The sequence below is a fragment of the Paramisgurnus dabryanus genome, chromosome 1 (genome assembly GCF_030506205.2).
Source record: "Paramisgurnus dabryanus chromosome 1, PD_genome_1.1, whole genome shotgun sequence".
Taxonomy (NCBI): domain Eukaryota; kingdom Metazoa; phylum Chordata; class Actinopteri; order Cypriniformes; family Cobitidae; genus Paramisgurnus; species Paramisgurnus dabryanus.
The window spans coordinates 34,653,876-34,680,502 of NC_133337.1; the positions used below are offsets into that span (position 1 = coordinate 34,653,876).

At 36.5% G+C, this 26,627-nt stretch overlaps 2 protein-coding genes across 2 annotated transcripts in view; one reads left to right on the top strand and one right to left on the bottom strand.

The window, feature by feature from the left end:
* Positions 1-107: 107 nt before the first annotated feature.
* On the bottom strand, positions 108-12,935 carry dram1 (DNA-damage regulated autophagy modulator 1). Its single transcript, XM_065268486.2, has 7 exons — positions 12,582-12,935; positions 11,311-11,378; positions 8,814-8,956; positions 8,237-8,414; positions 7,862-7,920; positions 7,663-7,755; positions 108-695 (listed from the first exon to the last, which is right to left on the bottom strand). Exons 1-7 carry the CDS (start codon positions 12,713-12,715, stop codon positions 651-653), a joined length of 720 nt encoding a protein of 239 aa, XP_065124558.1. The 5' UTR covers positions 12,716-12,935; the 3' UTR covers positions 108-650.
* A 679-nt stretch (positions 12,936-13,614) lies between these two features.
* gnptab (N-acetylglucosamine-1-phosphate transferase subunits alpha and beta) overlaps positions 13,615-26,627 on the top strand; it is a 36,321-nt gene continuing 23,308 nt past the window's right edge. The window contains exons 1-7 of the mRNA XM_065268469.2: positions 13,615-13,918; positions 14,161-14,246; positions 14,762-14,881; positions 17,427-17,477; positions 17,783-17,979; positions 19,975-20,039; positions 22,593-22,727. Coding sequence (XP_065124541.1) covers positions 13,787-13,918; positions 14,161-14,246; positions 14,762-14,881; positions 17,427-17,477; positions 17,783-17,979; positions 19,975-20,039; positions 22,593-22,727 — 786 coding nt within the window. The 5' untranslated portion in view covers positions 13,615-13,786. The remainder of the gene's footprint in view (positions 13,919-14,160; positions 14,247-14,761; positions 14,882-17,426; positions 17,478-17,782; positions 17,980-19,974; positions 20,040-22,592; positions 22,728-26,627) is intronic.

The window sequence follows — 26,627 nt, forward strand, 5'->3', positions numbered from 1 at the left end:
TTATATTTTTCAGTCTTATTAATAACTTCATATTCAAATCTCACCTTTAGTGAGGTTCTATCAAACCACGCCACCATTTTGTATCAGGAAATGTTGAATCAGTCCTGTTTTACTGTTGCTGTCATGCATTTTTATTTCATAATATAAAATCATACACATTGTGCAGGACCACATTGTATTGCATTGCATAAAGTGCAAAAGTTAAACAAGCTAGTAGTTCACCATAAGCTGCATTGAAATCCTGTAACAATTACATAAGAAATACTGGTGGACACAGCAGGACATTTAAACTATAACCAAAGCAAACATTTGTTTACACTGTAGTATGAATACAAACATTTTTCTAAGGCACATTTGGAGATTCCTAAAAATATAACAAAAATTTGTCTTTGTTGGTTATTAAAATCATGATCAAGCAGCAAGTTTTGGCCATATAAAGTTAGAGTGTATTACAATTCAAGTACATGTTTTATTGCTTTCTAAAAGACAATGACAAATCTCTAAAAAGATTAGACAATATCCTAAAAATATATACTGCACATTTTACACCTTTTAACTTAACAAGGTAACAAGCTGTATAAAAAAAGTAAATATTTTTTTGCACCAAAAACAGTCAGAATAGACTCATGTAATACCATATGATGTCGGGATCACAAACACTCTGTTAACTTAACGGTCATCTTCAGAGTAAATTGCTGGAAGAAATAAATTGAATCATGTTACGTTATAGAGACATCAAAAATTTGGATTCACTGCTGTTAGTCGAGTCCCAAAGTAGATAAATAGCCCTGGATAAGATGCAGTAGGCATTTTTGAGGAAAAGTACTTCAAGTGTTGTTTCTACATGATTTTTAGGTGCTGAATCCATTTCTGTCATATAACAAGTTGTAAAGATCACTGTTTTGGCATAAACAATAAAAACAAAATGGCTCCCAAAAAAAACATTTTAATGCATTTATTGCAGTTTAAACATTGAACATTATAACTAAACTGTATATTTCAACATGTAAACAATGAAAAAACAACATTAACATGAAAGGGACAGTTTTTAATGTTTAAATGGCTGCTGTAACTCTGAAAACAAAATCAAGCAACAATACTGTGATCACAGATATTCCAGTTATGTGTTCATACAAGTATCATTGGACTTTCTGCATTTGCAAGATGCAGTGCATGGATTAGGCTTGCAGCCACATCGGGCTGTCTTGCAGCCAGTGGTGCAGGCACAGGTGATAAACTCCTCACAGGCATCTGGAACTGGGGGTAGTGACATGAGTTGAGGAATAAGGGAATTCCCCTCTGTCTTCCATCCCATTGTTTCAGGGGGTGGCAGAACTGGCTGCTGCAAGTGGGCTTGCCGCCAAATCAAAGCCTGGAAGTGAGAGCGCTGAATGTGGAAGTAGAGAGCGTCTCTGGTTGGGGGCAGTCTTTCTATTGTCATGCCCTTGACAAACATGCTTGCTCGAACTTCATTGATGTTATCAGCATCCTTTACATCATAGAGTTTGCAGAAAAACTGTTCTGCATTCTGAATGGTGTGGTCACTCAGTTCAGGACCTTTGCCAAGCCCCGTTAGTAGATGTGAATACTCTATGAAAACTTCCCAGCAAGTCTTCTTTGAATGTCCTGCGATGTATGAAGTTGAGTCACTCCCAGTGAGAGCATGGAAACCAGGAAGTAGCTCGAGGACCTGTGGCTCCATCTGCAGGTGTTCCACTACAGCATGAACTGGGATGTACTTTCTCTCCTTTGCTGTACCTGTCTTCATCCAGATCTTCTGGCTTGGCATCATGTGGAAGTGGGCAATCAGCAGTACTAAGATGTCGGTGTCCCTTGCAGAGACAACAATTTTTGATGCTTTGCTTCTGATGCAGTGAATGATAATTCTTGTGTCTGCTTCTTCATGTTTAGCTTCCAAGCTGTCGGTGTTAAGGGTTGTATTAGACGCTTCAACCCTCTCTTCATCACTGAAGCCTCCTGCAGTAACTATAATCTTGGTGTCTGGTGCGTTCACAATCAGCTGTTGTGATAGAAAGCGAGCAAGGTCTGCCTTGTTGTCCTCGTGAGCGATAAAGTTCTCCCATTTTGTGGGAAGAGGTAAATCTCTGCCCTCAACAGGTCTTCTGATTGCCACCAAGCCTCTTCCACGCCTTTTACGTGTTCCACTCTTGATTGAGTGTGTGTGGTAGCGATCAAACAGAACATCAATTCGCTGAAACTGTGCTCCACTTCGAAGAACAGTTTCCACAAAGATGTCTGCCAGGTCTCCAAAAGTCTTTGCTTCTTGTGGCTTCCCAATAGCAATGACCAATGCTTGACCATCAATGATAAGCATTGATTCGCCTTGTAGGTCTGTGGCCCCAAGGTGGTTAGGACATGGAATATCAGCAGTCAAGACCTTAGCAAGTATCGCCTTTGGCCCTGAACGAAGCTGCCCATTAACTTCTGCCAAGGACAGGGGTACAACAAATAGTTCATGCATCATAATACTTTTGAGGTTGACTGGGCGTCCTGCCTCATATGCTGCAATGAGCCGCTGTAGAATGTTTCTGTCTGCCTTGACAGTTTTTGCCTTCCCAGTGATTGGGTCTGACTGTTGAACTTCAAACAGGGAAGCAAAAGTCAAATACTTGTTCTTTTTCAGTTTGTCCCTGAAAGTGACCCTTCTCCCCTCAGATGGCAACAGCCTCTCCTCTACAAATGTGTCCAGTTGACTTTGCCCTTTCTCTGTAGCTGTCAACAGCTCATCTTCAATATCCTGGGTGGCAAAGTCTTTGTTTGCAATGTTTTGCAGTGTCTGGGGCAGGTTAGCCAAAAAGAGACCAAATCTCTGCAAAACTGCAAGCAAAGCATCTTCATCTATTGAGTCCCGTTTCATTCTGCCTTTTGTGGTTTCATTGTGGATGTAGTCATCATCTGTATCCAGACCAAAGGCAACTTTTGTGTCATGTGCAAGAAGGGATCGGAAGTTGAAAGACAGAGCCCATCTGCCAAGAGCTGAAGATGTCTTTGTGATACCAACAATTCCTCCTCCCTTTTTTCCAATACAGCCTAGCCACTCCTGACTATGATCAGGATCCACTTGGTTGAAGCGATGTAAAGAGCGCTTGACTACAAAGTTTCCAGCCTCAAACTCCTTCTTTACAGGCTGTGGAAGTTGGTGCATCTCGTTCAGGTAGATGGTCCCCCACCGTGCATAGTTGATGTGGTTATACCGCATGAAATAGGGCAACATTTGCTGGAATGCACAAAGGTGCAGATCCCAGATTCCGTCCCTCTGTGCGCGATTGAAAAATAGAAGAATGTGAACCATCTTCATGTAGCCCCACCAAAACAAGAAGTTTGGGTTCTTGTTTGTTTTAATGTAGTCCTCTGTGACTGCTTGAAATTCTTCAGAAGCAAGCAATGTCACAAGATCTTCTACAGGGCTGTTCTTTGTCTTATTCAGTAGTTCGTTAAGGTCACGATTCCTTTCTTCCAGAAAGCTAAGCAGCTGAGGCAACAGAATCCTCCACATGGCCTGCAGAGTGATTTTGTGGGCTCTAATTCCTTTGTTGTAAGACTTCCCTGCCATAACTTGCTCTGCAGTTTTGGGGCCTAGTAGGTTGCCTTCAACCCATGCTTCCAACAATCCAGATGATTGGACGTGCTTGCCGATGACTTCCATGAATTTTAGGGCAATGTGCAGGCCACCTAATCTGACAACAAGGCAATCCAGATAGTCATCATTTGCCCACTTCAACTCCATCAATTTACAGAACAATGCTTCATCCACTGTGATAACAACGTGATGCTGCCCTAGTTTTCTGGCCACATGTTTACATCTCAGCACAACAGTATTCAGTGTATCTAGGTCATGAGCAGGTGCCTGAATAATGGGCATGTAACCAATGCTTGTCATTTCAGGTGACCTTTCACTGTGATTTTGGTTAAAGGTTGTCCAGCCTGGCTTCATGTCTCCTTCATTCTGACGTCTGAAAAAGAATGCCATGTCTATGGCAGTTGCTTTTGCAATTGATCCATTCTCGTCTGATTTTTTGAACCACTCCTTCTTTGTATTTTCTGTTGATTTTGGACAGGCTTTACCTTCTATAACTCCAGCTGGAAAAAGCATCTCCATCACATCAGGGACCTGAAGGCTTTCCGTTTTTGATGGTCTCAAATCCTTCATCATCATGTCACCTTCTGGACCACGTTGCCATGCTGCCATTTGTGTAGCATGGAAGGTGTTCTTGCCATCAAGGGTTGAATCATTTATGTCAATGTTGTCACATGTAAAATGTGTGAATCTTCCAGGTACAAAGTTAGGTGGAGTCACTGCTCCGGTCACTGAATCCATGGTTTGTAGGGTTTTTTCTGCCATAGCAGTATCAACCTGCAACAAACTGTGATAGCTGATAGTGTGCCCTGCATTGTGAAACAGTTTTACCAGTTCCTTTGATCGTGTGGCTTGGTGCAAGGTACAAGCTAATCCCACATGCTTGGGTGTCCAGTGTTTTCCACCAGTTACATTGTAGACAAGATCTTGGGACACACTTAGAACTCTTGTCTGAGTATCAGCTTCCTCTCTATCCGAGGTGATGTCTTCATCATCTGGGCTTCCTTCCAACAGGTTGTGGCCACCAAACATCAAACGGACGAACATGAAAACGCTTTCAGGAACACACGCTATCATTTCATCTTGATTGACAACAAATCCAGTGTACTTTGGGTGCGCAAGTATGTCTGCTCTTAATTTCAATGCAACATGTACCATTTCCAGGAATCCCTCATCAGGAGACTGATATATAGGAATTGTACAAGACTCTTCTTCCTCTGACATGAGATTTTTAAATGGCACATGTCCAAATTTTCTGGGAACAAGTAACACATATTGGTTGGGTACAGTTATGAAGTCATATGAGTCCTGTGCATATAATTGAAGTTTTTCTTTAAATGTAGCTCTCCTGCTTTTAAATGAAGCTGGAACTTCAACATTTGCCTTTTCTGCTAATTCACAGTATCTGTTCCACACTTCAGAAAGTTGAAGGACATGTCCTTTCTTTGCAGATTGTCTGATCTCCTTGACAAGCCATTCCATAGCTAGATCAGTTTTTTCTGAACTTTCTTTGGTCTTTGATGCATTTCGCATAAACTTCTTTAAGCAGTTTGCATGGTATTTTCCTTCCGCTGCAATGAGGTCACTAATACCAGCTAGACGCACATGGGTCTCCTGGTCATACTTGGACAAATCCAGGATCTGATCACTCATCTTAAATGTACTCACAGATGACAGTGTATCTTTCGCTTTTGTGTTTTGGCAGAAGATGCAAAGATCCCACTTGACAGATGTCGTTGAGCTTCGCAGCATTGTTGCTGATGTACTAGGTTCACCACTTTGTGGTGTGGAAATCTGCTTTTTCCTTTGTAATCTTTCAATGAGAGTCTTGCTTGTGAATAATGAGAAACATGACTTGTGCCACAACAGCGGATTAACATCATGTAAAGATATTTCCTTGATTCGATCGATTGCAGGCTTGCTGTCTATATCACACAGTTTCTCTCTTGTTTGGGAAGCACATTTTAACGTCTCAAAGCCCTTTTCTCCAGCCATTACTAACCTTTCCCTTTTCCTTTCTTGACAGATGAGACATTCTTCTAAATTTGGGGATCGGTGAATCTGCTTGAGACTGCAAACAGCTTCCATGATCAGTCGAATCAGAAATGCAAACTGGAATAATTTATATGTCTTTATAATGCTAAAGAGGCTTCACTGACATATCCAAATGCTGTTGTCCCTGTTTTGGTGGCACTGCATTAAATTTGTTACAAAAAGGTCTAGACATTTGATCCCTGCATAATGCTCATGGCAATATTTAACTTGAAGTACAACCAAAAACACTGTTGATTTTTTTATGTCGTGGTTAATTGAGAGTTTGTGTTATTTTGCTTCCTTAACTTGTATTCCTTCAGATCAGTGCAAAGAAAATACATAACAAAACAAAGCACAACTGTTAGTTTCACCACACTTTGTTTATTCAAGTCTGTGGATTTCAATTCCAATATAAAAATTTAGATTATGCAAATTAGCACATATTTAAATAGATAATGCCTCATTTGCATATGTAAACATGACATTTCAGAAAACTTGTAATACAAAAAATGTTTTTCTCTATGTAAGTGCAAAACTGGAAAAGTTTTATGGTGATTTCTATAACTTTAAAATTTTACCCTATTCATCTGTAGTGTTTTGGCTGTGAAAAATGCACTTATTGTTTCGCCAACAATTACAAGAAAATGGGACCCTTATTTCAATGTTATACGGTGGATCCTTATTCAGGGGACATTGAACTTTCTAAAAATGTGGTATAACAACTTTTCCTCAAAAATGCCTACAGGGTTACACAATCTTGAAGATTCGGACCTGACTATGTATGCAATAAATCTGATTACTAAATTTAATGAACTTTAAAGGAATAGTTCACATAAAAATTAAAATTCTGTTTTCATTTACGCACTTTCATTTTGTTACAAACCTATATAAATGAAAAAAAGATACTTAATAAAATTTTAGTAACCAAACTAATCAGAAGCCCCATTGACTTACATAATAAAAAAATAAAATAAAATAAAAGAATACTATTAAAGTGAATGGTACTTCTGATGGGTTTGGTTACTAACATTACCTTTAAAATATCTAGGGCTGTCAACTTTAGTCGTTTAGTCGACTTATCGGTTGATGCCGTCTTTGTCGACTGACATTTTCATTGGTCGACCAGTTGCATAATTAATTTATTTTCACCAATAAAGAAATTTTAATTGATTTACTCCTTGATATTTATTCCTTTATAAGCAGTTAAATATTACTGTATTCATGTATTACTGTATAAATATAATTAGCCTATTTTATCCCCAACTTTAAGTGCTTTAATTTAGGCTATTTTGTAACAGTGCCACAGTTTAGCGCACCATGTACAACACTCTGGAACCGCACTTGTGGCTGGCTGCACTGCTACTTCGCTCAGATAGGAATATAGGTAGTTCTGCTGTATTCATTCAGTTCAAACGCTACCTGTTTTGGCTTTAGTCAGCAAAATGTCCAAGAAATCTAAATCTCTTGTCTGGCTGCATTTTACAAAAAAAAGGTCACAGAGTTTGAGTTTCAAATTAAAATTAAAGAAGAATATACAGCCTGTATAAAGGAGATCTTTTAGGAGTTTTCATTATTTGGCAGTTTTAGCAGTTATATTTTTTGTAGCGTGCGGGTGTGGTCAGGTGCGCGATTGTGGCGACTGTCACTATAGACCTAGGACAGAGCTCCTCACTTTGCAGTTAAAAAAAAATTACTTAATTTTCAAAGAATTGTATTATTTTTGATGTTTTTTCGTTGTTGTTTTATAAGTTCTCTATGACAATTGTTTAATAAATGTTAAATCAAAATGCAAAACATTGCATCTTTTTTTATTTTTAGTCGACTAATCGATGCGCAGGACAGGACTTTAGTCGAATAAGCATTTCTTTGGTTGACTACAGCCCTAAAAATATCGTCCTTGGTGTTCATCAGAACAAAGACATTTATACCGTTTTGTAACAACATGAAAGTGAGAAATAGTTTTTTGTGTGAACTATCCCTTTAAGAAAATTTAAATATTATAAAAACGGTAACAATGCAAAATGACTCACCTGAAATTCTCGGATGTAGGTTAAGAAGAAGAATACGAAACTAAAGGTAGTGATCCATTCAAACGCAACACTCACTAGATGAAGAGTATAATCCTTTAAAACAAAGAATAATATATTTGTTATATTACATATCTTTGAAGATCTATGTTTTATGAAAAAAGTAAAGGATTTAAGTACTGAAATGTGACATCAATTTTACCTTATCATCACTGTTCCAGTGAAGTTTACTTGTTCCTACATTTACTGCACAGAAAATGGCTGAAAATGTGTGTTAAAGATTTAAACTGAGTTTTGAAACTGTAAAAAAATAAACTTTTCAAAAAGATTCCCATGCTGTCATTATAGCATTGTTGGATTCTGCACTCTCAGAAATAAAGGTACAGTACAAAAGTTGTCACTGGGATGGTACCTTTAAAAAAAAAAGTCCTACTATGTACCATTTTTGTATCGATATGTACATTTTAGGTACAAACGAGTACTTTTTGAAAAGATACCACCCCAGTGACAACTTTTGTACCTTATTCTGTGAGATGTAGGTTGTTAATATTTATTTTTACTGCATGAGAAAGGATACTTGGAAATACTGCTATAACAGCCAGCGCAGCAAAAAATGCACGAACATGACACACGGATGTAGATGATCCATAAGGACGACCGCGGTATGATATCACGCACTGAGTAACGGCGTATATAGCCCCAAAGACGAAAAATAGTAGAGCTCCAAAGTCATGAACTGATACCACCGATGTCTCCTGGAACAAAACAGTCAGAAAGAATTGAATTTATCGCCATGTTAAGCACCATTACAAGTCACTCCAAACCCATATTACTTTCTTTCATAACGCACAAAAGAGTTTTTGTTGAGCAGAATGTCCATTCTGTTATTTTCCTTTATTTTTAGTCAAACAAAGATCTTTTTTATTATGTGGATCATGTGGACCACTTTCAGGAAGGTTTTTGGACGTCGCCATCCATTTTAAATGTATTAGAGAACAGCTCAGACAATTTTCTCCTTTGGTGTATTTTGGAAGAAAGAGATTCATACATGTGTGTGTAAATGACAGACTTGAGTCAATTGTCCCTTTAACATCAACCACACATAAACCTTTTTATATTTACTTAAGAGGCGTGATACTGTACAGACATTATACCTGAAATGTAGCCACAAAACACATGCCAACACAAGAGATGATCCCAAAAGCAAAAGATGCTTTGTTCAGATGTGGGGACACGGCACCTGTGTTCTCGTGTATCCTCTCCACAAACTTATATTCTGCATACATGGTGGCAAATGCTGGAAAACAAATGTTATATATTGATTATAGATAAAAAACCTTCAAATGTGGTTAAGCTTGCTTACTCCTGAAGGGAAATTTCAAGTCAAATACAGACAATACAAAGGACAAGAGGGGAAAAGGATGGAGGAATGGAGTATTGAAGTATTTATATTGCACAGATGGCGGTTTATGTCAAAATATTTGAAGAGCTCAGATGCAAAATTCACTAAATGCAACGTCCATCAAAAATGAGATGAATGCAAAAATGCTTTCGGTACGTATTATACATTCATCAAATACATTTACTTTAAATCTGCTTAATCCCAGCCTCAGGCCATTCAGAAATGACGGTTTGTTGACAGAATCTGTAAAACGCTGTTAAAGACCCCTTGAAATTATAATAAAACTTTTTTCATTTTATAATATAAGGTTAGATTTAAACTGGTATGGTCCAAAATTCTCATTTAAAAGATATAAGCATTTAAAACCAACAGTTTGGCACATGCGCAAAAAGTCTAGAATTTGATCATGACATCACAATACACTTTAACTTTTCATCAAATTTCCTGTCCAATTAAATGCTCTTTAGATGCTAAAGCATCTGTGTTTTGTTACAGTTTGTCTTTGCTGGACTATGCCATAAATTAAACTTTATTGATTATTTTAGAAAAAGGTGAGGGTCTTCTAGTTTTGTTGGTTCAGTTAAACTGATGTCACCACATAAAGTAATGTTGAACAATCCAAGGCACTTCTGTGTGCCTTTAAGCCTTTTTTTCAGCAAAGTCCTCTAAGTGCATGGAAGAAGAATTTAATGAACGATGTCACACGTACATTAAGGTGCAAGAGTTTTTACCCGGTTGCATGATTTTTGAAAAACACTTTGGAAAAGGGAGTCGGGCCGACTACCAAAACACACTTGTAGCCAATCAGCAGTAAGGGGCGCATCTACTAACCGACATCGTTGCCTGGGTTGCGTATGTGTGGGGCGGGTCTATCAAAATAGGTCCAGATTCTATTCTATTCAAATGTCAACATTGGCTTTCAGAGATCATGCACCCCGCCTTTAAAGGTTTACCGGCTATATGAAGGTATTGACCAAGTGTTTTACTTTTATTAATAAAAGACAACTGAAGACTTTTTCTTCAAGTGGAGATTTGCATGCACTTTGAGGGTTTTGCAGCGAAAGACATTCAAATTTGTTAAATACCAATAAAATGACATTTGTGAAAAGGCATTTCAATTACTGACTAATAAAGTTTTCATTGCCATTAAAATTCATTACCAGTGAAATTACTGAACCTAAACATAAGAGGCTGATAAAAATGCTTATTGACAGGAAAACATGTCAGACGCACTAAGAGGGTTTTAATCTGAGCTCTTTGTTTATTTATGAGATATAAGAATGTATCGTGTAAATAAAAGGAATATTCACTATTTTAGTTCAATGATAACTCATGATATGACATTAAGTTTCATTTCTTTAGTTTGTCTTTTGAGGTTTTTTTGCAGTGACAAACCAAAATGCAGCTGTGTGTTACAGATGGGAAAGCTCAGTTTTCGATTTAAACAGAAAGAGAAGTGAGACTTTATTAAGAGATTCCATTGTTACTAAAGAAAAGTACAATCAACTCATTCCCACTGCTTTTCTGTCACATCATAACCATGCAGTTGGCAGTTGACTCAAAATTGCACAATTTATGAAATGTGTTTGATACCAGTTAACAGGAGCTTCCTGAAACTTCTGCAAGGGAATTTCACTGCTTTTGAAATTGTGTTTGTTTGAAATATGAGTCTAAAGATGCTTGAGGGGAGGGGGATGAAAGAGTAATAGGCCTACATATACATTTATATATTTGTTAGCATTAGTAAATGGATTAGCAACACAAACAAACAAAAAGCAATATACGTTTTCAGTGTTTATTAGGTTTTGTTAATGTTAGTTAATGCCAATATGCCAGTTACAACTACACTAAAAAAAAATGTGTCAAAAGGGAACAAACCCAACCCACTGGCTTGTAATTTAACCTATGCTTGGTTGTTTTTAACACCAATTGTTGGGTCAAATATAAACATTTTCTAGTTTAATTTAACCCAACTGCTGGGTTTGTCCCTTTTTGACCCAATGACATTTTTTAGAGTGAGTTGTCACTGTAAACATGGATGCATTAAGGTAGTCTTTATGATTAAATTAAATTCATAATCTCTGTGAAAATCATTAGGTGTGTCCCCAGTTTAAGATGAATAAATGCTAGAAGTAGAACTCATTGTTCGTTCTTGTTAAAGCATTAACTAATGTTAACAATTTATACAACCTCATTGTAAAGTGTGATCAAATATATATTCAATATTCATATTCACTAGCTTTCCTTACCTGAGAAGGCAGTGATTGTAGACATAAAACTAAACACACAGCTCTCGGGTGGAGTGGCACCTGTATCACTAATAGAAACATAAAGATTAACATTCTTAGAAAATCATTTATTTATACATATAAATTATATAAATTAAACAAACATTATACTTGAGGAAATTTGTGTCAAAAATAATTAAAAAAATCCAGTATATTGATAGCGGTGCGGCAAAAGGACAAACAGTTGTGCAATCTTTTTTATTGGACTTTAAATTAATTTACAATAATAGCTGCTGTGCTTATTAAGATAATAAAGGTCAAATCTGGTATAGCTATGTGTTTTTTTTTATTAGATAAAGCGCTTTCTAGGGGGTGCTGGGAGGTAACCCCCCCAAAAAAAAATCTAAACTAGCATTTACAACCCACCCCAATATTTATGTAATGAATAATCAAAAAAATTTGAACAGTTGTCACTCCAACCCCCCTCCCCCCGCCAAAAAAAAAAAACATATCCTATATGATTCATAATGTATGCACAGTTGTCTACGCCCTTGTTTGTACACTATACATGGCTGATATAGTTTATATTGCATAAATATTCTGTTATTGTATACATAGCAAGAACCATATCTTCTATTATAAGGATGGAAATTAAAACTATTAATTGTTATTAATAGTGGAAATTACTTTAAAAAACATTTATTTTTAATAGCATTTATATTATTTTATTTTTATTAAATATTTTTGTTCTCAAAATGTTTACAATGCCAGTTTTATATAAGAAACCAAAAAACCAACCTATCTTGATGCTTATTTATCAAAGCTCTTATGAAGAATTACATGGGATCTTTGTTTAGGAGTCTTTGTAGTACAAATTCTTTGTTATTTCACAAACTCCCAACATATCTGCTTTATCAAAAAGGGTGAGACATAAATCTAAAGTGGTTTTAAGAGGTCTGCAGAAGTTCGTATACATTTACTTGAGGTCAACTAAAAGATGTTTGTCTTCAGTCGCCTCAGCTGAATACTAACCAGATTTTGAACAAGTGCCAACAACACGTAGTGGAAAACGAAACTAAACTCGCTTTCTGCATAAACTTACTTTTCACTTTTATTTTACAACAAACAGATTTTTTACAAATACACTATTATAAATAAAATCAGTCTAGGTAACTATGTTGCAACTTTAAGCGCTTCCTGGTGTAACTGTTATTGGTTTATTGTAATTCATTCTGATCCAGATGTGTAAATCCAATCGAGCACAATATCTGATTAAAAAGCAAACCACATACCTTATATAAGGAAGGATAACATCAACATCTTGTCGAAACAATGCGATGATATAAGAAACTATGAACGTGCTCGATGACCAGATGACCAAAAAAGTAGGTAAAAAACACATGCCTTCCATAAACCAAACCATCATGCCCGAGGGGTGAAAGTAATTCGTGCATCACCATTCACGACAACAAAAGAAAAGTTAATCTCATTGATCGCACACTATTAAGGTGATGCTGATAGCGACTGCACTAAAGATAGTGACACAATTACCTAGCGTTTATAACGATATTGTCACGTGTTTACAGTGAAATATGTTTCTCTTCCTCATTGTTTTACTCACAGATCAATGGGACCCGAGCAGCTTTCGTTCTTTCTGTTGTGTTTTTCAGCTTTTGTAGGCAAATGAACAAGTAACTTTAATCGCTAATGTGCTTTTTGTAAATGCATTTAATTTAGACAATCGACACCAAATAAACATTTAAATAAGTTTTTTGTAATATTTATTATTATTATTATTATTGTGTACTTGTATTAATTTTAACTTATTTTAATTTGGTTTTTGAACACTTATTGACACCCAAAATGGCTGTCACTGCTTTAATAAACAATGTATTATACAAATATAATCGCTTTTCCCTTTATTCACTTTTCTTAACCAATTACAGTCATTTTTAATCAGCTGTTTACATCGTAATTTTTTGTTGATTTAGTTCATTTTTAGCTCTTATTCAAAGACATTTATCCTAATCTGAAAAAGTAGTAGTTATATTATTTAACACATGCCAAACTTATAACAAACATTCATTTAGAAAAATTAGATAATACGGATTGACTCATTAAAATGATACATACAAAAATTGCAAATTATATTAAAATAGTTTGATATTTCAAATTAAAATTGAATTTAAAAACTGATTTAATATTAAAGAAATACATAAATATATGAATCAAATTCATCACCAAATTTTACAGAGCCTGTCCTCCTCTCCACCAGAGGGCAGCAGCGAGTCTGTCATGTAAAAACATATCGAGATTCTCGAGCGTTCAAACGCCTAACATCTCCAATCAGGAACTACGACGTCTGAGCGCTTATCGTGCAGTCATGTGACAATTTCTTTAGTAGAACGTGTCCTCTGATAAATCTATTTTTAATTCACCGCGAAAACCATGTGTTGAATGTTTACGGAGGAGGATATGCGGCTGGCCTGGGAGAGTCATGGTGATCATTAATTCAATCCTGAAACTGGTGCAGCGTCAAACCTACACCTGTCTATCTCACCGCTATGGTCTGTACCTGTGTTTTGGAGGGCTCGTCCTCATGATTGTGTCTGCATTTCAGTTTGGAGAGGTATGGTATTCATCCGTCAAAACTTTACTGGCTTCATTCGATTCATGTTATGGCTGCATCCTCTTATCTGTGCTTACTGTGTCAAGTCATTGCACTGATCATAAGCTGACTGTGATACATAGTGCTTAGGAATCAAACCTGCGTGTCAACATTTATACGGTTTCAAAGGTTATAAATCAAATGCATTGATTAATTTGGTGTGATTTAAAGGTCTATTGACTTGCTCTCTTGTGTGTTTACAGGTTGTAGTAGAATGGAGTAGAGATCAGTACCATGTTTTGTTTGATTCCTACAGAGATAATGTCGCAGGAAAGTCCTTTCAGACCAGGTGAGCAACATATCATGTAAACTTGCATTATTATAAACCACTTGAATTTATAACACTCATGTAGGTGATATTCCAACACCAATAACTAAAGAGCAGGTTGGTTGATATAACTTATAATTTATAATCTCTTATAATAATTAACTTACAAAAATGTGTATTACCCATTCACAGCAATGACAATGCCACACCCTAAACAGAATGTGACCCCACCTTTGAAATCCAGGCTAAAGTTTCATGATCTAATTATGAGATTAGGAGTGCCAAAGTTGGATTTCATTCATTGATTTCATTCATTCTTTGACATTGCATTATTCTTTCAATATTAATGATATCAAGGTTATATTTCTACAGGATGTGGCGTTATGTAGGATGATTTGATGTAGAAACCAATAAATCACAAAAAATGACTTCACTGGCAGGGTTACATGTACACTTTTTTTTTTTTTTAAATACACGTGGTTGCATATTGCTTGATTTCCAGATGGTTGATTATTCATCTGCTTGTAATATTTCAGGCTATGCCTACCAATGCCCATTGATGTGGTGTACACCTGGGTAAATGGCACAGACACAGACCTACTGAAGGATCTCCATGCTGTGAGAAAGCAGTTGGAAGACAAACAGAAGGCCCTGAGGTTCATCATCACACATACTAAACATACAAATGCTTAGTAAACTTTATATACAAGCAAACATGATTAGCATATTTACCACGTACACACTTCATAGATTCAGTATTGACAACTACATTTTAATGTGGGAGGGAATTCCTCAAATCAGACAATAAGACGACATTAAACTAGGGATGTTCATTTCAGTTAATTTTACCAACATTCAATAGCAGCTTGTTAACTGTTAAATGATAAGATTTTAATATAAATTGAGTAAAAAATGCAGTTGACGGTTATCTGTGACTCGGTAAAAACAATACAAAAATGTTCTTTAATTTGATTGTGCAAAAAGCAGCAAAGGATCAACAACAGAACCATTAAATTTTCACATTTTCACCCAACAAAACGTTATCAAAGAGCACACAAGAGGATTAATATTCAAAGAGAGTGGATTGCTCTTTTTTTATCTACCACAGAGGTGATTTCTAAAGCAGGACACGTTTCAAAAAGTTTTGCTTTTGCGTCTTGTTTCTCTGTTTGTGCAAAAAGAGAAATGTTTATGGTCAGGGTCCAGGACAGAGGTGAAGGTTTGTTCGGACCATATACTGTAAAAAAAATATAGACTTAGACGTCACTCATAGGTTTGTGAAGAGCCAATAGTTGGCTGAGTCTGCCGTTGCCATCTTGGCAGTGCGTCACTGTGCATCGCTTGCGGAAACTGAAAATGGGTAAAGTGGCAGGACGTGGGTGGACCTAAGGTGATTGCTTGCTGAAACCATGCCCGCCTAGCTCATCGGTAGTGACAGCAGTGGCAGTTTACCTGTCACTCAAGTGGCCACGCCCTTAATTAAGCAGAACTTTAAGGCTTAATATAATTTAAGCAGCGTTATATAAAAATTCACCCCTTTACATTTGTCATGAAGTGCAAAATTAGCTATATAGAGTACTTTTTGTACCAGACTGTAAACATTATTTTCGGCAGTAAAGTTGGGGATTTTAACATGGGGGTATGGGAATTGAGACATTTTTTTCTTTTCTTTTAACTGATAATATTAAATGGTCATAAATTCTGTTTTTCGGTTAACCGGTCAATATGAACATCCCTAATTTAAACATGCTTGCAGATACGTACAGTGTGTATTAGGTACAGTGAGGTGAATTGTTACCTATAGGTTCGACATTAGTTGCTACACTGACTTACTAAGTTGTTTTGTTATTTCATGTTTGTGTTTATAAACTAATGTTCATTTATCAAAGCTTGAATTGTGAAAATGTAATAAATGTAGAATATTAAAGGGGTAGTTCACCCAAAAATGAAAATAATGTCATTAATGACTCACCCTCATGTCGTTCCAAACTTGTAAAACCTCCGTTTATCTTTGGAACACAGTTTAAGATGTTTTATATTTAGTCCGAGAGCTTGTTGGCCCTTCATTGAAAATCTATGGTATACTGTCCATGTCCAGAAAGTAGGGATGCAGCGATATTGAAATTTTGGCCGATACCGATAACTCTTTACATTTGGGGGCCGATAACCTATATATATCTATATCTATCTATATATATATCTATATCTATATCTATATATATATAGGCCAATAAATATTCATATTATTTTCACAATTAACAACTCCCAGACTGCGGACATCTTGTCTTTGCGCTAGACTAGCATACTCTTCTTAAGCCCGCAACACGTGTCATCTTCGTGCTATGTTACAGAAAGCACCAATCAAAACTTCACATGGCCAGGAATGAGCAAGTGAAGTGGTTCAACAAACTAAAATAATCCATCATTTATCGGCTTTCATTTATCGGCCTAATTTTGCTATCAGACCGATAACCCATAATATAAAAATAAGCAGTTATCAGCCGATATATCGTGCATCCCTTCCAGAAAGGTAATAAAAATCATCAAAGTAGTCCATGTGACATCAGTGGGTCAGTTAGAATGTGTTGAAGCATCGAAAATACATTTTGGTCTAAAAATTACGACTTTATTCAACGTTGTCTTCTCTTCCGCGTCTGTTGTGAAGTACATGCGCGAGATTAAAGTCACGTGACTGCAGTTACGTGGATGACGTGTTATCTTCAGACATTTGTGCAAAGTTTTTTATTTCAAACTTATAGCGTGTGTCTCCCTCAGACTGTAAACGAAGCTTGGGCACACAAAAAACAAAACAAAAAAATAGCTGGGGTGCACCAGATAACACGTCAGACGCGTTGTACGTCATCTGCGTCACTGCAGTCAAGTGAATTTAGTCTCGTGCATGCGCTTTACAGCAGACGCGGAAGAGAAGACAATGCTGAAAAAGTTGTAATTTTTTTTTTTTTTTTGGACCAAAATGTATTTTTGATGCTTCAATACATTCTAACGGACCCACTGATGTCACATGGACTACTTTGATGATGTTTTTATTACCTTTCTGGACATGGACGGTATACCGTACATAGATTTTCAAGCTCTCATACTAATTATGAGTCATTCATGACATTATATTCATTTTAGGGTGAACTATCCCTTTAACCGATGATGATGATTAAAAGTTTTATAAAAAAAATTCTCCTTTAGGGAACGTCTAGGAAAGAATGTCTCTGAAACTACTGAAGCTCCCAAAGGAAGGTGAGAGTTTTTGTAGCTCATCCAAACTGTTGAATTGTACTTAGAATTTGGACAAAAGCATCTGCCACATGTATAAATGGTTTAATTTTCAATATATTCATATGTCTGCAGTAAGCAAAACAGCTTGTGTGGTTAAAACATTTCCTGTTTCTCATTGAAAAAATGTCTTTTATCACAGCCACAGTGTTTTTATGCCACCAGTTGATTTCCTGTGTTAAGAACACTGCTGCAGATCTGATCATCTACTCGGTTGGTTGTTGTATAGATATATCAGATATTGATCAACCGTCTATTTTGTGTGATAGGCCAGAATGTCTGTTGTCTCACTGCATCTTGGCTCCAGTGCTGGTGTTGGAGCCGGTCCTCCCTCCTAACGTCACATTAAAAGAGCTGCCTGTGCTTTCAGCTGCCTTCACATCTGTAAAGCAACTCTTACAGGTGGCCAAACCCCTCCAGCCCTCAACAAGTGTGTCTGTACTTTTCTTCCATTCGGACGGCGAAGGTACAACCATAACCTACAGAGTTACACACACATATATGAACCTGAACCACAAAACTTAAGTAGCAAAGGTTTATTTGTAGCAATAGCCAAAATATATAGTATTGGTCAAGATTATACATTTTTCTTTTGTGTGAAAAATCTTTAGGATATTATGTAAAGGTCATGTATATATTTAGTAAATTTTCTACCATCAAAATGTTTATTTTGTGAGTGGATGCAGTGCTAAGGACTTTTTGGACAAATTTAAAGGCGATTTTCTCAATATTTAAAATTTTTGCACCCTTAGATTCCAGTTTTTAAAAAAGTTGTATCTCAGCCACATATTGTCCTATCCTAAAAAATCATACATCAATGGAAAGCTTATTTATTCAATAAAAATAACCAATATGACCATATTTAATCATACTGTTTTGTGTTTTCTGTAAACTTTAAGTAGAATTCAGAACAACACATGTGAAAATTTGCATTACAGAAATACTGAAGGATTATCATATTTATGTACCATGGTATTTATAGGGAAGTCCAGGGAACTTCAAATATTATGGTATCACCAAAACATCCATGGAAATACCTTTTTGTTGTTATCATGCTCATGTCTGATTGATCAATGTGCTACAGTTTAGTATTCTTCAGTAATCTCTGATCTGGGCGGCACTTACTGCTGTTCAAAAGTTTAGGGTCACATGACTGAAATGTTTCTCACGATCTTTAAAGACCTTTTGATCTGATGGCGTATGCTTAAATGAATAATGTAAAAGTATAATTGTGCCCAGATAATGATTCAATTCATTACAAAACTGAAGTGGGTGAATTAATGAACAAAAAGCAGCACGTAAGAGTCCAGCAGAGATGAAAACTTCTTCAAAACTGTAAAAAAAAACATATTTTACACTTATAAAAAAAGAAAGCTACCTACTTGTGCTAAAATTTTGAGTTAATTCAACTTAAAGGATTAGTCAATTTTCTTAAAAAAAATCCAGATAATTTACTCACCATGTCATCCAAAATGTTGATGTCTTTCTTTGTTCAGTCAAGAAGAAATTATGTTTTTTGAGGAAAACATTGCAGGAGTTTTCTCATTTTAATGGACTTTAATAGAGCCCAACACTTAACAGTTTTTTTCAATGCAGTTTCAAAGGACTTTAAATGATCCCAAACGAGGCATAAGGGGCTAATCTAGTGAATCGATTGTCATTTTTGACAAGAAAAAAACAAAATATGCACTTTTAAACCACAACTTCTCGTCTAGGTCTGGTCCTGTGATGCGCCAGCGCGACCTCACGTAAATGCGTAGTGACGTAGAGAGGTCACGTGTTACATATATAAAACGCACATTTGTGGACCATTGTAAACAATAAACTGACACAAAGACATGAATTAGTATCATTCCACATACAACAATGCGGAACGGTCCTCTTTCTCCACACTTGTAAACACTGGGGCGTAGTTTCGCGTTCGTCCTCTGTGACCTCTTGACGTCATGACGTATTGCGTGAGGTCGCGCTGGCGCATCACAGGACCGGATCTAGACTAGAAGTTGTGGTTTAAACGTTCATATTTTTTATTTTTCTTGTCAAAAATGACAATCGTTTCGCTAGATAAGACCCTTATGCCTCGTTTGGGAGTCCTTTGAAACTCCGTTGAGAAAAACTGTTAAGTTTTGGGCTCTATTAAAGTCCATTAAAATGAGAAAAATCCTGCAATGTTTTCCTCAAAAAACATAATTTCTTCTCGACTGAACAAAGAAAGACATCAACATTTTGGATGACATGGTGGTGAGTAAATTATCTGGATTTTTTTTTTAAGAAAATGGACTAATCCTTTAAGTTGAATTAACTCAAAATTTGAACACAGGTTTTTACATAGCTTTTTTGAGTCAATAAATAATTTTTACAGTGTATGCATGACACGTAACACTTAGGCAAAATTGTATTTGTCCATGTGCAAAGATTAAATCGAGCGACCTAATTTTAGACTTTATCTTTCCTGTTTTAGCTGAAAAGGCTTACACAGATGGTTTGAAGGACAACCTGGTATACTCCATCAGCAGAGCTTATCTGGTGAGAAATCAAAGTTTATTAAAGCTGTGTTTAATGCTGCAATCCTTACCAACCTGCTGCTGGTAAATATTGAATGTTTAACTTATTGAGTGAATTACATTTGTATTTTAATACACCTTAACCTTCTAAGACCTGGATGTCCACATACGTGGGCATAACTTATTTTGTTGTTTCAACAAATTCTGTGTAACTGGAACCTGTTGGACACAAACGTGGACAATTACACTTCTTCATCTTCAATGAAAGAAAATGTTTATTATATTTAGTGGTTCTTCCTAACCTCAAATAGCTGGAAGAAATCTGGAAAAAAGACAAACCAAAGCTTGGGTTTTAGGGGTTTATCCTAGTCCCAGATTAAAATGCAAATTTAAGATGCCGTAATTTAAAAACACATATCTTATAACATATCAGTGCCATTGTTTTGTGTCAAGATGCACACCTGTATTGTTTTTTTTTTGTATGATTTGTTTGTAAAATATCCTAATATAACTAAGGCATTGTCCTGGATTAATTTAAACCCTGTCCGGGAAACCGCCCCCTATATTTTTTTACTGCTATGTGGTCATCTGTTTGGGTAATCAAGCTGGAAGTTCTCCGTCTGACTTTTGGGAATGGAACAAAAAACTGATGCTCTTTTTACTGAAAATAGGCAAAGTCATGCCCACACTGAGGAAGTGTTTATTGTGGCATCTTAAAAAGTGGTAGTGTAGCCATCACAAGGAACTGTTTCACAATACTTTTTCAATAAATTAGGTCACCTAATATGGCAAATTTTCAAGATGTAATATTAGTCTTAGGCCTATATAGATCATTTATTTGATTTGTTGAGGAAAAAATTATGGTTTTTGTGTGTGTCTCTGCCGCTGCTTCCTCCCTGTTCACTGACATTCACTTGTTGAGGCCATTTTTGGCAATTATTTTTTTTGTCTTAATTTGGCCACAATTTTCTCTGTGTTTCAGCAAATGGAATGATTTTGGTGACAAATCTTATATTGACACATTTTTGAGAAAATGCTTTGAATTTTTTTTTAAACCCAACAATACACCGTTGACAAATATACTACCCTTTCGGGTTGTTCGTGTACAAAAAAACCCACACAAAATAAAATGGCTGTAAAAACATATCAGATGAATATTTTTCATAAATCTATGTACTCATGTATCTATATAACTCAATGTACAAGCCAGAAATTAAGGTTTGTTGTTTGCACAGGTCTACTAAAGGGTTAATGGTGCCACATGGTGATCAACAGTAAAAATGACAAATTGTACCTCTTTGCAAAAGGAAAAACCACAAAGAATCAAGAATGCATGATAATAAGGTGTCATGGCTCTGCAATTTAAATGTTGTTATAATGGAAATTAATGGGGCAAAAACAGTAAATGAGGGACAAAAAAATAAAAACTGATGCTGCACAAAAACAAAATGCATCTAAGCCAATGTTTTTACCAATGTTTGGCATGCCCAAGACTGTGAAAAAGTAAAAAAATCCAGTCTACAATCTCTCTTTTATATTGAAAATCTGTTCAATTGTGTGTTTTTTCCCCAAATCAGTGACACCACTTGTGAACTTGGCCATTAAAATCATGGAAATTTTGTAAACATTTGGTAGTTTTGATCAGTACTTAGGTTGATTAACAGATTTATGAAAAAATTTGAATATGATAAATTTGTACAGGCGTTTAATTTAGTGGCCTTTTTTGTACACGACCAACCCGAAAGGATAGTGAATTGGAACAACCCACAAGGGTTAATTGTTTGTAATGAATGTGCGATAATGAATTATTTAAAGAAGATTTAAATGAGAAATTATGACCTAACTATGGTCTTTGGACGGTTGTGGGTGGGGCATGGGCAAAGTGATGTCATTTAGCTCGGAAAACGCCAACAGCTTGTCCCATGAGACTGTGGAGGTTTTATGGGGATTTTTTTTAAAAGAGGGGGCAGATTTTTATCAGGACAGGGTGGTTGTGTACACACAAAGATGACAAACCATTTTGTATGTATAACATATAAAAGTGAATTTCTTATATGAGGTGACCTTTAATTAAAAGATGTTGTTTTGAGTTATAAATGTGTTAAGCAGATGAAAACCCATCTGGTAAAGAGACTAGTGTCGAGGTTCAGTGTAATTTAGATGAACCATAAGTCATTTCGGTTTAAACCACCTGACAAATGCATAAATGTAAATTTTTAGGGGACGGTATAACTAATGCAGTGACATTTAGACATTTAACATGTAAATAACAACCAACGATCTAAGAACAAACTTCCCTTTTCTGAGTCATGTTTTTTTTTGCAATTGCATGTAACCATCATGTCACAAGGTCATTTTGTGAATATATGATGCAAGTTCCCCTCACTTAAAAAAACAACCACAAAAGCTTAAAAATATCCAATTTCTCTTTAGTTTGAACTCATGTCACCTGATTTTGTATTTTTTGTTAAATGCAAAAGCAAAACACTTTTGCTGCCACTTTGTGTGAGATTTTTCTTAAAAAGAAAGCAAACATTGTGACAGTACTAAACATGAATGTGTTATTTTTTTACAGACAACAGATAAGGATGCCCCAGGTCTCGTCCGCATAAACACGCTGGCCTACTTGAGCGGATTCCCGGCATCATTGAAGGAAACCAAGCAACTCGAAGCCAAACTTCCAGCTGCAGTAAGCAGTAAAATTAAGCAGGTAAAACCTCACAAATTTAAAGCGATGCATTTTAAAATGTCCACGAGGTGGCGCACTAGATTGTATAAAGACACTGCTGCTTAGGGTTAATTTGAAGAGCCATTATTCCCATCCGCACCCATGACAACATTGTGAAATATGTAGACTGAGCTTTTAACTCAGACAATGTAATCCTCTGTCATCTGTTAATTTATAAAGTAAGCAGTGCTTTATGGATCAGCGTTTATCTTATTTGTTAGGACAATGTGTGGTCTCGGTCCTCTTGTCTGCGGTCATGTGATAAGAGGGTATTACATTGACACTTGAGCGCTGTTGAGGGGGGACTGAGGGTGTAATCGTACAACAACTGTTTTAAATGGCCTGGCGCCAGCCTGCACTTTGAAAGGCAGTAGTTAACTTGACCTTTCATATCCATATCTCCTGGATCTCTGTATATCTCACTGGCTAATCTTTGTTTCTTTCAAGTAGCTTTTGTAACTCCATTCTTATTTACTATAATTTTCTACATATTAATATCTCTGCTTTATAGTCTTAATGGTTTGTCTATGCTGTTTTTGTCACCCGCTTGTTTGGTTTCTCACCATCTGTCAAAGGTGGGGCCTTTGACAAGGTTTTTCTCGATTATTGTGTTTTGTGTGTTTCCGAGAGAGAGAGAGAGAGAGAGAGAGATTGTATTTATAGTGTGTGTTAGCCTGTTGACAATGTTGATTATGGCTCTTCCTTAACCTTGACTGTCAAATGCACAGACTGTTAGACAATAAATAATGTCAGTGATGTGTGTGTAGGGTGTTGGGGTTACTTGGTTCAGGCATCACTTGTTCTTCGAATTGAGTTGAATTTGACAAAAAAATTTTTAGGACATTAGGAAATACATCCTTAAAAAATTCAGAATACTTTTTGCATTTTTTTTTCTATACTTTTCATACAAAATAATATTTTGGGGGTTGGCTTTTGTTCAAGTGACGCCTCATGACTTCTCATTCAAGGGGCGCAAATTTAAAATATGCGTTTGTTGCGTCATGTAAACCATGTGCATCACGTGTTTTGTCAAAATAAGTGCCTTCTGCACACGCGTCAAAACCGTTTATGATTAAAGAGATGCTCACGTTCACAAAATACACGCAAGACACTCCCTTAACACTAAACTTTTATTACGAATGAGATTATGCGAGTATCTGGCACACGCGAGTGTCTCCTATCATAAACCCTTTAGACGCGTCTGCAGCAGGCATTTTATTTTGGCACATAGGTTCATGTGACGCGCCAAAAACATATTTTGAAATGACGAACCACACACATGACGGGCTACATACATGTTGTGACAAACTTTGCATCGAGCGCCCTCGAAAAAAGAAGTCACCGGCCGATGTGAAGTTCGTCACAACATTTATGTAGCCAGTCGTGTGTGGTTCATAATTTCAAAATATGTGTTCTGCATGTCGAGTGATCCTGTGTGCATCACCTGTCTTGTCAAAATAAGTGCCTGATGCAGATGCGTCTAAAGGGTTTATGATAAAAGAGACGCTCGCGTTTGCCAGATAATCATTAGGGCTGAAACGATTCATCGAGTTACTTGATTAACTCGATTAAAAAAATTCCTTGAGGCAAAATTCCTATGACGCGGATTACACGCGCCGAGATCTGATTCACACGGACCATTGTTCAATGTTCAGGAAGCACATCATAGCTCGTGATACATTTTGAATGTAGTTGGCGCATAAATAAACGGCTGAAAGAGAATGTTTAAAGTTTGGGATCGTAACATTCTTATCATTACATTACATTCAGCATCTGAACCGAAAACATCCACTGCTGTTTCACCAAGCGTTGATGAAACAAGTTAACGTAGCTTTCGCTGATTTTAATCCCATACTGTATTTGTAGCGATGTCGTTATGCGGTTTGACTGGATATGATGTTTAGCTTTGATGTTTGTAAGTAGTAAATGTATTCACTTTCAATTGCAAGAGAGTATAGCTTAAAAAAGAACCCCTTCACACACACACACATGCACGCTCATCTCTCTCACGCGAGTCAGACCAATCGCGCAATGCATCACATATGCTTAAACTTTTATGTAGCCATGCAACAATAATTTCAGCATGCATTCACTGTATACAGCGGGACTGTTGTGATTTTTTTTTTTTTTTGAACGGATTCTTAACCCAAAATGCACCGCAATGCAAGTGATGCAAACCAAATGCATTCTATTGAAAATGAATGTATGTATTTCTGCCGTACTAAACTGCAATGAAGCAACTGAACGTCTGACTGGGGTGTCACTGTTCCTCACGCACAGCACGCGTGCACACACCCACAAACACAGGTGGACGTGCGCGCACACACACGCACAGGTTGTTTTATATTATTTGTTAGTAGCCTAATGGTAAATGCTGCAGGTGTAGAAATGTACATAAACCAGATATTTACTTTGATGTCAGGGCTAGATTACAGCATGAAACCTGTTGTGCATATTAATAAAAGTGATTAATTGTTGGCATTGGCACTTATAAACACTAAATGGGTAAAAATTGAAATAAATAAGCTTATTTTTTGGAGCCAAATACCTCTGTTTTCTTTTAGAAATAAAAGCCAAATGCTTGAACATTTTACAGCCACGTCATTTTCGTTATGCATTATTTGTTTTGGTTGATTAAAAAGACACACAAAATTTTTATCCGATTACTCGATTAATCGATCGATTCAGTGCTAGATTAATCGATTACAAAAAGAATCGATAGCTGCAGCCCTAATAATCATGTAATCTCATGCGTAATCAGAGTTTATTGTTAAAGGAGTGTCTTGCGTGTATTTTGTGAATGTGTGCGTCTCTTTAATCATAAACGGTTTTGATGCGTGTGCAGCAGGAACTTATTTTTACAAAACACGTGATGCACATGGTTCACATGATGCAACAAACAAATATTTTGAAAACACGAGCAACACACATGACACTCCGAAATGTATTTTGAATTTGCACCCCTCAGATGAGCAGTCACGAGCCGTCACTGCATGTGACCTTTTTCAATGCCAAACAAACCGTCCACACACTTTTTTACATTTCTTTCTTTGTAACAGGAAGGATTTATTCATATTGGCCCCTTAAAAGTACATTGCAATGACAACCTCGATCTGCCTGAATAGAAAGGGTTTAGCCATATGGTCATGGCTGTGTTGGCATTCTTGTAAATGCTCTTTGTTTATAAATGCCGTTGATGGATTTTTAAAGCTTTCTGCAGTCACATTTTGGCATTTGGGAACTGTAACAATAAAAACAATGAAGTCTCTGCACATGCATGTTAATGGCATTTTGAGTAGATATAAAACTTGTTTGGCTAAAATTTAAAGGCCTTGGAAAGTTTTTGAAAATAAACATAAATAGATACAGGTCTTTGAAAGTGCTTAATTGCTAAACTGTTAGTTTTAAATGCTTATATTTTCTGTATGTGAATGTTGATTCATACCAGAATGCTTTTTGCATAGTTGTGTTTGACACATGTAACGTCTCCTCTCGGGTTACGTATGTAACTGTTGTTCCCTGAGAAGGGAACGAGACGCTGTGTCTCCCTTGCCATACTTCCTGCATCCCTGTAACGCCGTCTTTGGCAATATTTCAGATAGCGATATACTTCCTGGCTCCCGCGTCACCCTGTCTTTGTCGTTAAGCCTCACCATTGGTTGAATTTGATATACACATTTAGACGAACTTACCCCTGGAGGCGTCCCCAAAGTGTCACCGCAGTGACGCAGCGCAAGTTCCCTCGAAAGGGAACTGTAACAATGTATCTTAAAAGGTAACACGATGTAACCTTGCTCTCACTTGAAATGTGTCCCCACATTTAGTCCTTGAATTGGAGGGTTTTGGACCTGGAAAGTCCTTGAAAGGTACTTGAATTTGAAG